Source organism: Oncorhynchus tshawytscha, linkage group LG34 (assembly GCF_018296145.1).
Source record: "Oncorhynchus tshawytscha isolate Ot180627B linkage group LG34, Otsh_v2.0, whole genome shotgun sequence".
Classification (NCBI taxonomy): Eukaryota; Metazoa; Chordata; class Actinopteri; order Salmoniformes; family Salmonidae; genus Oncorhynchus; species Oncorhynchus tshawytscha.
Genome location: NC_056462.1, coordinates 9,529,063 through 9,542,795, shown reverse-complemented (window position 1 = coordinate 9,542,795; position 13,733 = coordinate 9,529,063). Strand labels below are relative to the sequence as shown.

At 43.5% G+C, this 13,733-nt stretch overlaps 1 protein-coding gene across 1 annotated transcript; it reads left to right on the top strand.

The window, feature by feature from the left end:
- The first annotated feature begins 1,282 nt into the window (after positions 1-1,282).
- On the top strand, positions 1,283-13,176 carry LOC121841803. Its single transcript, XM_042311964.1, has 4 exons — positions 1,283-1,354; positions 2,404-2,515; positions 2,737-2,849; positions 10,261-13,176. Exons 2-4 carry the CDS (start codon positions 2,413-2,415, stop codon positions 10,924-10,926), a joined length of 882 nt encoding a protein of 293 aa, XP_042167898.1. The 5' UTR covers positions 1,283-1,354; positions 2,404-2,412; the 3' UTR covers positions 10,927-13,176.
- The last annotated feature ends 557 nt before the right edge of the window (positions 13,177-13,733 follow it).

Below are 13,733 nucleotides of genomic sequence, written 5' to 3'. Positions count from 1 at the left end.
GTCGGAGCTTGCGAACTATTACGGACAACAAAGGGAAGCACAGCCACGAGCCACCCAGTGACACGAGCCTACCAGACGAGCTAAATTACTTCTATGCACACTTGGAGGTAAGCATGAGAGCACCCGCTGTTCCGGACGACTGTGTGATCACACACTCCGTAGCCAATATGAGTAAGACCTTTAAACGGGTCAACAGTCACAAGGCCACACATCCAGACGGATTACCAAGACATGTACTCTGAGCATGCGCTGACCAACTGGCAAGTCTTCACTGACATTTTCAACCTGTCCCTGACCAATTCTGTAATACCAACATGTTTCAAGCAGATCACCATAGTCCCTGTGCCCAAGAACACCAAGGTAACCTGAGCTTTCCCTGAACTTCCCTGAACAGTTGCATATCACGGGACTATTCGATGCTATTGCAGTCCGCCACAGGATGTTTTTGTGCTTCCCTGGGGTAACTGTCCTTCCAGATACCGGGCCACCTGATGCAAAGGGTCTGTTTACAGAGTTAGGTGTCTGCTTCCATTCTTTTTGAGGACTGGCGGGGTGTTAAGCATATCCCAGTTTAGGTCACCTAAATGACTACCGACCTGTAGCACTCACATCTGTAGCCATGAAGTGCTTTGAAAGGCTGGTCACGGTCAACACCATCCCAGAGACCCTAGACCCCACTCCAATTTGCATACAGCACCAACAGATCCACAGATGACGCAATCTCCATTGCACTCCACACTGGCCTTTCCCACCTGGACAAAAGGAACACCTACATGAGAATGCTTTCATTGACTACAGCTTAGCATTCAACACCTTAGAGCCCTCAAAGCTCATCTCTAAGCTAAGGATCTTGGGATTAAACTCATCCCTCTGCAACTGGATCCTGGACTTACTGACAGGCTGCCCCCAGGTGGTAAGGGTAGGTAACAACATATCTGCCACACTGATCCTCAACACGGGGGCCCCTCAGGGGTGCGTGCTGTACTCCCTGTTCACCCATGACTGCATGGTCAAGCACGACTCCAACACCATCATTAAGTTTGCTGACGACAACAGTCTGATCACCGACAATGATGAGACAGCCTACAGGGAGGAGGTCAGAGACAACATCTCCCTCATCTCACTCCATGTTTATTATCTGTGTGTATGTACCGGAGGGAGTGTAATCTGTATCACCTCTCTCTTCCAGGAGGAGGAGGGTCCAGAGGGGGTGCTGGTGAAGGAGGAGGGGTGTGAGGAGGGTCTGCGGAACCCTGAGGGGACCATGGTCATGGAGGACAACCAGACTACACCTCCTCCTGAACTCACAGAAGTACCAGCTGAGCAGCACAGGACGACACACAGTCTCACTGAGGTGAGCCCACTGAAATACTGTCTGAATGGTTTTAGGTCAGGGCTCGTATCCACAAAGCCTCTGAGTAGGAGTGCTAATCTAGGATCAGTTTTGCCTTTTAGATCATAGTTTATTCATTATGTCGACAAGTCATTCAGCACTTCCACTTTGAGATGCTTTGTAGATGCGGGCTCAGGTCGAGATTAATTCTGTCTATTATCAAACCATTAAAGAGTGTCAAGTAAACCAATCAACTAACATGTTTGCATAGCAATCCCTCATTGCCAAATCAGAAGATACTCCATAGCAGGGAGCAAATATATAATATTTTGGTAACACTTTACTTGACACCAAGCATCGTAACGTTATGACACGGTCATATCCATGTAATATGTCATAACAGCTGACATAACTTGTCATATGGTCATAACACTGTCATGACACATATTTACACCTGACATATTACATTATTGTATGGCACAAATGTCAAAACGCACATTTATTCAACTGTGTTTTGCCAAGTTTCTTTTTAAACAATTTCAAACATCCTTTGTCATGTTTTTGTTTTAAGTAACTTGTAGAAAATACACTGACACGGTCATGAGGCATGACCATTGTGTGTCACTTTACTTGGACTAAGAAAAATCACTGACAAGAAGCTTTATGACCATCAAATAAGCCAGATAGGCCTATCATGTACATGCCCTTATGTCAGTCATCAGTCAAAAAGAGGGTGTCTTGTCCTGCTCCTGTATTCATCCCAGTCATCAGCAACAGCGCATTGGGGAAGGTGCATGTCTGACATCAATGTGTGCGCAATTACAATAATAATTTAATTTGGCCAATTTCAGAAAATGTTCTAGGTAGGATTTGTGCGTTTTGACACTTGTATGTAGGTGCCATAACCAGCCATAAAATAATGCAATATGTCACAAGAGTATGTGTTATGACCATAACTTGTCATGTCAGCTGTTATTACATGACACGGTTATGGCCGTGTTATGCTAGGTGTCAAGTAAAGTGTTACCCAGATTTATTGAGCCAACATCCTCTCACACTATCTCTTACAGTCAATAGACATGGAGGATGGGAAGCCTGATCTGCTGTTAGTCAAAGAGGAGACAATAGAGGACGGACCAGAGAGCATTGATCTTCTGAGTGGACTAAATATGGGGGAGCAAGGTAAGGGAGAAATACATATAGCCTACATACAGTAATAGATCTACAATGGGAATAGTGATGCGCCCGGCTATTATTATTCTTAATTCAAAAAATTAAATCAATACAACTTATGTTTACATACAAAAACACATATTATAATGTATGGACTTGACAACAAACAAATCCATATGTAGCGTTCTCTTCCATATTTGTAAAGTCTATTTTCGAACCTCTTCCTGCAGGTGATTGGATGGAGGCTAAAAGAGGAGACTGTGCGGCCATCTTCGATTCCCAGACCCAGACTGGTGCAGCCAAGGACCGAGGGGATGACATCACTGAGCAGACCAGAGGCGAGGTCAGTGGATGGGACAGCATCCTCAACTCTGGGCTGGGTAACAACACTGTTAACTACAACCAGAAACAGACAGTCGAACACAAAACACCAACTGAATTTAGTCTCCATGACAACAGACTGGCTGAGACCAGGGCGAGGTGTAGATTTGGTCTGCGGGGACAGGGAGGTGTCCGAATGCATCAAAAGAGAACAGACACAGACTCTACTAGCGATGCTCCGTCCTGCTCCTATAGTTGTGATTCACAGAGACTGATGGCGCCTCAGGTTAACCCCCTAACAGGTGCTACCTTCAGCCTGCCTTATATAGGATCTATCAACTGGAACATGGACCCTGTGACAACACAGACACTCCCTGGCCTTCATCCTCCTCACACTTTCCTAATGTTAAACCAGACCTCAGACAATGCCAGTGTCTCAACACTTAATAGCTACACAAGCCCATTGACAAATGACAGTAGTAGTAGTAATGCCATCAGTAGATCCGGTGGCAAAGAGAAGCGCTTCCCGTGTTCATTCTGTGGGAAAGCCTTCAGTTTCCCCAAACACGTGGAGATCCACCAGAGGATGCACACGGGGGAGAAACCATTCAGCTGTAGCCAGTGTCACATGCGCTTTGCCCAGGCTGGCCACCTGAAGAGGCACCAGAGAGTCCACACAGGGGAGAAACCCTACAGCTGCCCCCAGTGTGAGAAGAGGTTCTCCCGCCAGCCCCAGCTGAAGAGGCACCTGAAGGTCCACACAGGAGAAAAGCCGTTCGCCTGTACGCACTGTGGGAAGAGGTTCTCAGAGAGGAGCTCTCTCAGGATACACCAGCAGAAAATGCACACAGCCCATGTATAGAGTATAGTGACATGTAATGTAGTACTAGTTAGTTTGTAGTTCATTCTGTTGGTTTAGGATGTAGTAGGGAACTGGATGAGGTAGAATGAGTATGATGAGGCAGAGTATATGATATGGTGTCTGTACAAATGCTTCACTGATGAAGAGTGACAAACTTTGTCCCTTTCAGGTTGATGCTGGTGTTTTATAATAAGGAAATGAGTGCCTTAATTAATGTTTACATTAAATAAAGTAGTAATGTGTAATGTTGAACCTTTCCCAACATTTATTTTATCAAAGCGAGGTTAGATTTACAGAAGTTATTCTACACTGAATAAAAATAAACGCAACAAGATTTTACTGTTTATAAGGAAATCAGTTAATATAAATAAATTCGTTAGTCCCTAATCTAAGGATTTCACATGACTAGGAATCAGTGTTGTGTTCTAGACCACCTAAAGCGAGACCGATTCAAGACCAAGACCGGAGAAAAATTGAGTCCAATTCAACACCATGATTGTAATTTTGTCAAATCTCCACCATTGTAAGAGTTCAAAATGTCCAGTATTTCTGTGTTCATATTTCAGAAGAACATGTGGATTCTTTAGACATTCAGAAAAGTTGAAAAAAATGCATGCAGAGGGAAAATAGAGCCACTACAAATTATTACTAACCCAAACAATGAAGATCTTCTACGCCTAAGGATCTCAAGCACTGAGATGCAGCGCCATTCGGGAGCCCCAGAGTATTTATAACATATTTATAATGATAATAATTTTAATTACATTATTTTCAATGATATTGATTTAATCTATTACTAAGTAAGCCATTGGCTAGGCCACCAGAAGCTAGACAGAAAGGATCTGCCATTCAACTACATTTTGGCGTGACAGTGTAATCAACCAATCACATTTTGAATTGTAATGGGTGGGACTGTTTTTACAAAAAAACGTATGGAAACGTCTGCCTTCTCAAAGGCCAGCAGGTCACAGCGGAATAGGGAGCAGTAGTTCTGTAGTTCAGTAGTTTTTAGCCAGCTATCTTTTGTTGTAGGCTAGTTTGCAGTGGCTGCAGCATTGTTATTGAAGATGTTGTTGCTAATTTGTTAGCTTCTCACTTATCAAGAATAACTTTCAACAAGAAGTTAAGTTTCAAATGATCATCAACTGGTGAGTGGGACAGTTTTTTATTGGAGCTCACTTGCTTTTCTTAGCCATTTCTTCGAAAATAACTTGTGTGAAACATTGTTGCATTTAAACTTTAGTTCACCGGCTACTTTGTGTGTTAAATGTTTTTTGCAATGGGAAGTAGTAGTTGTACATTTCGATTAGGAAATGCTCTGCCTAATGGTTGTGTTTTTGTACTCTTATGATTGGGAGCTACTAGCTTATTATGTCAGTGTGAATGGACTGCTTATCTTTAACATCATGCTGTGTGCGACTGCTTGTCTTTCCATCGGCCCTATGTGGTGATGCCTGGAGAAGTGGGTATCCTCAAATTTTCCCAAACGGCCTGCCCAGCGGAGGCAAGGCACCCTATGTTTTCCTGTGGTTTTTAATTAGTATTCCTATATATTTTTCAGATTTGCACTCTCAATCACACTGTTTTTTTTTAAACAGAAAAACAAAGATGTTATTTTCTTGGTCCACAACGATGCTTAAACCACATCCTGAAACCATTTTGTAGGTCTGGGAAAAAAAGTATTTGAGGTGAGGAGTATTTTTAATAATGTATTATTTTATCTGATTAGGTGGGCATGATGACTGAATTGTGCGTCAGAAATAGCCTACTAACCAGGACTTTTTCCAATACCTGGTTTGCATACCCATTTACTTGTAGATCATAAGTTTAAACGTCTTTCCTACCTACCCTACCGGCTACCGATGTCATTCTTATGCGACCTGCTCCATGCCAAAACCAGTTGAGAGCTGTACCCTCTTGCTGCCTGCAGACGATATCCTTCTGAAACTAGGCTGTGCGGCGCACTTGTGAATATATTTCACATGCTTTGCGATTGTGTAGGCTACTTTGTGCATGATCTCTCTATTGTACTACATAACTGATAAGTCGTATACCTCCACTCCACTACTTTAATAGGCATCAATGGGGATTAAGAAGTGAGTATACGAAATGCCCAAAAATGCACTCCTACATGAGTGCGCTGGTTTTACCATTGCTGTCCTTTCAGCATCACGAACCTCTCATACACTGAAGGTCCAATAGGTTCGCCACTAAAGGCCTAGGTCCACTAGATTCGCCACTGCGCAAACATGTCTATAATAGATATAAAGACTGCAGGTATTAATGTTTCAAGAAAGGAGGGTATATATATTTGGCCTGGCAAAGCGTGTTACGGAGTCTAGTTGATAGGTAATCAACTAGCTGGGTTGTTCCCCGGACCCTGTATGTAGGGACTTGTACAATGCTTGAACATGGCTAATGAACTTGACATTTGTGTCTGTCTTTATTCTTTAATCTAACATACCATGTTTCTGCATGATATCAGAAGTGTCTCGAAAAACCACACGTTTGTTATTTTACAGTATAGGCGCAGTTACGTTCCATATGCGAACACACGCCGTTTCCTACTACTAATGTTCGTTTCCTACTACTACTGTCACACCACTGATCAACTCGTCGTTAGCTGGCTAGTTAGCATCACTACCTACCTCGATGGCTGAAGGCAAAGAGATCTATTCCATCGCTATGGCAGTTAACATTCTGCCACCAAAACCCATGGTTCTCACAGGGGACTGGAATACTAATTGGGACAACTTCAGGGGTGAATTCGAGGACTATGCGCTGGCGACCGGTCTACATGAAAAACCCAACGAGGTACAAGCGGCAACTCTGAGGAGTTTAATGGGCAGCGATTCCAGACACATCTACCTGCACAATCTCCACCACACAGCACAACAACAGGGTGATGGAAAGGCCATACTGGATGCATTGGATAATTACTTCAAACCCGCCAGGAACGTCATTTAGGAGCGGTTCGTTTTTGGAAGCTGCAAACAGGAAGAGGGTGAGTCAGTAAACAACTTTGTAAACCGTTTGAGAGAAAGAGCCGCTACTTGTGAATACGGGGAATTGAAAGATTAACTGATTTGTGACAAAAATAGTACTGGGAATTGCAAATGAGGACATGCGCCGGCGTCTACTAAGAGAGATAGGCTTAACATTAGTAACTGCCATTGAAATGTGCCGCACTGCCGATGTCACTGACATGAGAATGAGAGCAATGGAAATCGAAACCCAACGCACTGACGTTGATACTGTTTACACTGTTGCCAGGCAAACATTCAGACAAAACCAATCGAGGCAGAGTAATTCACCACAAACGGTGAATACAGACAGCCCATAGTATGCAAATACTGTGGAAATGCACACGCAAGAGACAAAGAGCACTGCCCTGCCTATGGAAAACCATGCAGAGCTTGTGGAACTAATAATCACTTTGCAAAAGTGTGTCTCAAAAGCAAAAGAAGGGTGAGTGAGGGCAAGATTCACTTTGTTGATGTTACTCAGAGTTCCGAACAGTGAAAGTGACATTTACATGCATGAATCCATTGGGGCTGTATACTCAAGAGGGAAGAAATGGTTTGTGGCACTACGATTACGCAACAAGTTGCAACAATGTCAACTGGATTCCGGTGCTACATGCAACGTAATGAGCGACAAAGACAAAAATCAACCTGGCACCTGACACACATCTCTTGCCCAGCGGTATTAGACTAAAGCTGTACTCAGGAGAGCTAATGAGCTCTATGGGCATCTTTGAGACCCATAGCTGTAGTTTGAGATCGTGAAAACCAGTCAACATCCTCTCCTCTCACGCTCTACACGCGAACGCCCGGGATGGATGCAGTTCACCGTACCAAATGACCTGCACATCACGGAGCTTGTCCAGCAAGGACCCCTCAACTACTCAGCAGATATGACAATGTATTCAACGGGCTTGTTGAATTAGTACCTGGGGAAGTACACTTTGAATTGGATGAGAGCGTCACTCTAGTCCAGTGTGCTCCTCGCAATGTTCCCATTGAAATGAAACTGGATGTGAAGGCACAGCTGGACAAGTATGAGGTCGATGGCCACTTGACATCTGTGACTGAACCAACTGACTGGATCAGCAATATGGTCATCATAGTGAAAAAGCCTGAGAAGCTGAGGGTCTGCATCGACCCAAGCACTGAAACGCTCCCACTTACATCATGCCGACACTGGAGGATGGCCTCTACAAGCCATCGAAGGCCATTATCCCCAAATCACTACATCCAGAGATGCTTACCCGCATACACTCCAGTTATGTTTGAGTTGAGGCATGCTACCGCCAGGCACGCAAAACATTATACTGGTCAAACATGCAAGTAGAAATTAAAGACTCAGCAGCTGTACCATATGCAACGAGTATGCTCATGAACAGCAAAAGGAAACCATGATGTCGCACAAACTGCCCTCAAGGGCCTGGCAAATCGTCAGCATGGATTTATTCAGCCACAGACAAATAGACTATCATCGTTGATCACTACTCTGACTTTTGGGAAATGTAACTGCTCCCTGACTTGTCTGCAGAGACGGCCATAAAGCGCTGCAAGGCCAGCCTGACAAAAAGGCACCACGGACAATGGCCTACAATTCACTGCACAGTTCAAGCGTTTCGCCTCAGAATGGGAGTTTGACCACAAATGACCACTCCAAGGCACCCAAAGGCAAATGGCAAGGCAGGGTCAGCTGTCAAGATTGCAAAAAAAACTGTTACGCAAGGCCTTGCGTGACAGCAATGACCCCTGGAAAGCCATCTGAAAGTGGAGGAACACGCCCACTGAAAACATGGACAGCAGCGCAACGCCTTCTGTCCAGTTGTCTGAAGACTACCATCCCTGTAGCTAACAAGCTCCTTGAGCCCTGTGTTATGGTTGGCATCACAGACAAACTGCAACACAGAATGCAGCTCGCTAACTGCTTCTACGACCGGACTGCTTGAGACCTACCAAAGCTGGAGATGGGTGAAACGATAAGGATGAAACCGCTGCCGGGAGACCACATAGGACTTTTGAGGCTGGGCAAGTCTACAGAGTTGCGTGTCTACAGAGAGTTGCACCACATTCAAACCTGGTGGATGTCGGTGGGTCCCTCCATCGTCGTAAATCGGGTCGATCTGCACGTAGGAAAGCAGACAACAAACCAGAACACACCATACACTCACCTAGATGAACTGGATCACAGTCCAGGCCTAAGGGAAAGGGGAGCAGAATTGAGACATGAGTCAACTGAGGGTGAGGCTTCTACTCTACCAAGCTCTCCAGCTTGTGACCCTAACTCTACCCCTGTCAAAGTCCATACTTACTTCCGGGTTGGTCGGCTGTGTAAGCCACCGAACAGGCAAGCGACTGTGTTAACTTCGTCCTCTGTTTTATTTATTTATATATATTTATTTATATATAAACAGGAAGAGGACAACTGAAGTAAAAACACATGTAATGCATTTATTTGTTATGACTTGACTGTTAAGAACTTAATGTTGTGCTGTTATGTTTGCACTTTCTATTGAAACAATAATGTTAGTCTAGTTGATAGGTAATCAACTAGCTGGGCTGTTCCCCGGACCCCGTATGTAGGGACTTGTACAATGCTTGAACTTGACATTTGTGTCTGTCTTTAATCTAACATATCATACAGAAACAAACCTGTTTTATGCACTTACTGAATGGAAGCTGATTATTATGAATTTTGTACTCTGCTGGTCTCGAAGAAATTACAAGGCTTCACTGTCTGAGACAGAGTCAAGACTGAGTACAAATGTATCCGACACAGAGACAAGAAAACCACTCAAAATGTGGTCTCGAGACCGGTCTCGAGTACTACAACACTGCTAAGAATACAGATATGCATCTGTTGGTCACAGATACCTTAAAAAAGAAGGGGCGTGGATCAGAAAACCAGTCACTATCTGGTGTGCCATCTGCCCAGTACAATTGAAACAGGGATTCATTCGTGAAGAGCATACTTCTCCAGCATGCCAGTGGCATCGAAGGTGAGCATTTGCCCACTGAAGTTAGGTTGAGACCCTGGTGAGGACGACGAGCACGCAGATGAGCTTCCCTCAGATGGCTTCTGACAGTTTGTGCAGAAATTCTTTGATTGAAACTGTGGGTTTGCACATCAGCTGTCTGGGTGGCTGGTCTCAGATGAAACCACAGCTGAAGAAGCCAGATGTGTAGGTCCTGGGCTGGTGTGGTTACATGTGATCTGCTGATTTATTTTTATTTTTTTTAAACTCCAGTTACTCCATATTGATACTTTAAATCACAGTGTTAGAGATGGGCTTAACTGTGGTTTACATTTTATTATAAAACTGGGTGGTTCGAGCCCTGAATGCTGATTGTCTGAACACCATGGTATATCAGACAGTATAACACGAGGATGACATCACTTATTTTTACTGTTCTAATTACGTTGTAACCAGTTGATAATAGCAATAAGGCATGAAGGGGCATGTTCTAGATTTTTTTTTCATGTTTCTGTGTATTCAGCAAGAGTTTCTTATATCAACCTTTTATTTGCTCTTCTGTACAATTTGTGTTTACAGTCTGCGGTCCATGAGGACCTGCTGATGCCCAGTGTTGCTGACGGGAGAGACTGGACCTCTGAAGCACCTGGTCACAAACCCTGGCCCTGGATCAGAACCCTGGATCAGGACCCGTTGCTCTTCCTTCCCAAGTCAGGACCAGGACCGAACCACGAAGGACCGGGACTCCACCACCACCACACCGAACACAACCAGTGGACAGGTGGACTGAACAACCTCAGTCCTGGTGGTCATCAGAGAGACAGAGGCTCCAGTCAGGAATCCAGTCTGCAGCCCAGACCCTTCTCTTCACAGTCTCAGTGCAGGGATGGAGCAGGACCTGGGGCTGATAGAGATAGACCCTCCTGTTCCTACGATACAAAGACCACAGTATCCATGATGAACAGAGCAGGTCACCCTGGGCTTCAGCCTTCACAGAGAGTGGTGGGAGACCCCCCTGGTGGTAGTCTATCAGCAAGTCTGTCTTCTTCTTCAGGATCTTGTCTAATGCCTGTTGAATGGGTTCATAGGAAGCCTGGGTCCAGCCTTCCTCAGCTACCTCATGGTTACCCCATGAATACAGACAGGGTCAGGATGGGACGGATTAGGACGGACGCCGACAAGCCGTATGCCTGCCCCACGTGTGGGAAGCGCTTCGCTGAGGCGAGCTATGTGAAGAAGCACTAGACCGTTCACACCAAGGAGAGGCCCTTCAAGTGCAAACTATGTTACAAGAGCTTCTCCTTTCTGAGTAACCTTATCAGACATAGGAGTGTCCACAATGGGGAGAAATCGTAGCAGTGTGGCTTGAGATGTACACAGGGGATATGAGAACCATTCTTTATCTGACATATTATAGTTATCATGTGAAGTGTATTTGGGTAAGAGGGTAATTAACCACATACCCCTCATTAACCCTTTGTTAACTTGTCATTTGAAATAGGCTTGAATAAATCTGTTTTTAGAGAGACAGTAAACCTAAGCTATAATAAGGATAGTTGAATATTATCCTTACTGAGGTGATGTAGATGGAATAAAGTAATTATTTTCTCTTCGATTCTTGCTAACTCACTGTTCTTTCTAAAAGAGTCTGTACTCAGCTCAAACGATAGCAATAATAGGAGATTGTGTAATGTACACTGAACAAAAATATGAATGCAACATGTTAAGTGTTGATCCCATTTTTCATGAGCTGAAAAACACGTTGCATGCACCATATGCACAAAAAGCTTATTTCTCTAACATGTTGTCCACAAATTTGTTTACATCCCTGTAAGTGAGCATTTCTACTTTGCCAAGAACACCCAATCCACCTGTCCAGTGGGGCATATCAAGAAGCTGATTATCATTATTTTCTCTTCTGCTCTATTCTTGCGAACACACTGTCCTTTAGAGCGTTGGGCCAGTAACCGAAAGTTTGTTGGATCGAATCCCCTAACTGACAAGGTAAAAAAATCTGTCCTTCTGCCCCTGAGCAAGGTAGTTAACCCACTGTTCCCTGAGCACGAAAGACGTGGATGTCGATTAAGACAGCCCCCAGCACCTTTCGGATTCAGACACATTTTCGTTAAAGGCAGTCAGTTGTACAACTGAGTCGGTATCCCCCTTTCCCTTTGTAAAAAAGTTTGTCACAAAACTTGGCGAGGCCTTCAAATTATGTAAACGCCGCGCACATATACATTCAATAATGACAAACCGTCCCTTTGCAAGTCAGAATGTTTAATAAACTTAATTTGAACTTACTCCGTGGTGTTCGTCCTTCTGTTGGTATACATTTTAGACAAAATATCAACAGGGCAGTGTTATTAACCCGACTTCAAAACACGGATCTTTGTGTGAGGCAATCAAGATTTATTTTGCCCGTGCACAATACGGAAGTACGTGCACACGCGACGTTTTCATGAAACTGAAGTTTGCAGGTGTTTACATGGTTTAGTGCACGTGCCAGGTGATCATAATTTAAAACGGCATTAATGGTGCTCTAAAAATTCGGGTAAACAATACTTTGGATAATTTGTCTCGAATGTCGAGCAATTGAAGGACAAACCGCACAGATCACCGGTGTAGAGTAAGTTCAAATGTAATTGTATTCAATATTCTTGCTTGTAAGGAACATTTGCACAATGTTACATTCGTTTCAGGCTGTATCTACCAATTGCATGGTGTATTATAGCCTAATGAAATCAGACAATTAACAAGTCTGTTGTCATTATTTAGATTAGCGTCCCGGTGTTGTGCCGAAAATCTCCCCCTGACAGAACCCCCCCCCACACTCAATTCTTCATTGCTGCGACTTGGTTGCTATTTGACATTTCTGCACTTCACTCCGTTGTCAGTTTAGCCTACATTTCACTTATCTTAGTAGCAGAAAGCATTTTTATTTGTGTCCTTCAAGGCAGCTGTCTGATCACGTTAGACTGCATTTGATTTGATTTGATTTTGTATGGAGGTTTGATCGCGGGGTAGGTACTAGTAATGTCTGCAGTTTTCGGTTTGGCTATTTGTTTCAAGTGTATTCGTCTATAAATATATCTCTTTGCCATAATTCGTCATCTGTCCCATGTCTTATTCGACTAGTAGTTGTTCTGAAATGTTTATTGCTTGTCTACATTTTACTCCCTCTGTCTAATATAACACACATTTATTTCGGTTGCCTACTTGAAGTTTGTTCTATAGAAACTATTTGACTGATGTGGGCCACAGAAAGTATTTGACTCTAGTGACAAAATTAAGGAGATTAATTTTGTCCCCTCAATCATTTTTGCAGCTTTGTATAATGTTAAAAATGATGTTTAAATGAGTATAACTATTCAGTGGTGACCCATCAGGAGTGGGGTGTAATAGGAGTGGGGTGTAATACATTATCAGACTCAGAACATGACATTAAAACCAGTCCAATAATGTTAATGAACAGTAACACATACCAGTTTTTAAAATTGTTCTTTTTTCTATCATTAGGAGTTAATAATCACCAATTACCATGTGAATAGTTTCACAACCTTGAAAAATGTTTTTGAAGGTTGTGAATAGTTTCACAACCTTGAAAAATGTTTTTGAAGGTGTCTGTTTATAACCAGTTTAATAAAATGTCAGAATTAATTAACAATAATAATTAACCTACTGAACAATAACTCATTAACCTGTTTATTTATTGTGTGTGTGTGTGTGTGTGTGTGTGCGTGGCCTATCAGTGGGAAAACTGGGGGTGCTTTTTCAGTTTTATACGTTATCGAACTCTGAGATGATGGTTGACAAGGCAATTCAGAGGTCATGCTGGCTGTCCAGTTTGTTTCTGCTTTTAGTTTTCAGCACGGCCATAGAAGAGAGGCCACTTTCACACAGATAGGTACTGCTGAAAGGTAGCATGATTCTAATTGCATGACAGGCGAGAGCAGGATGCTCTCCCACTAAGCTGCACCAGAACTTTGGCAGTGTCATTTCCCGGGACGTACATGCTCAGTCCGCGGTCAAATCACATCTCCACCAGCTGATCC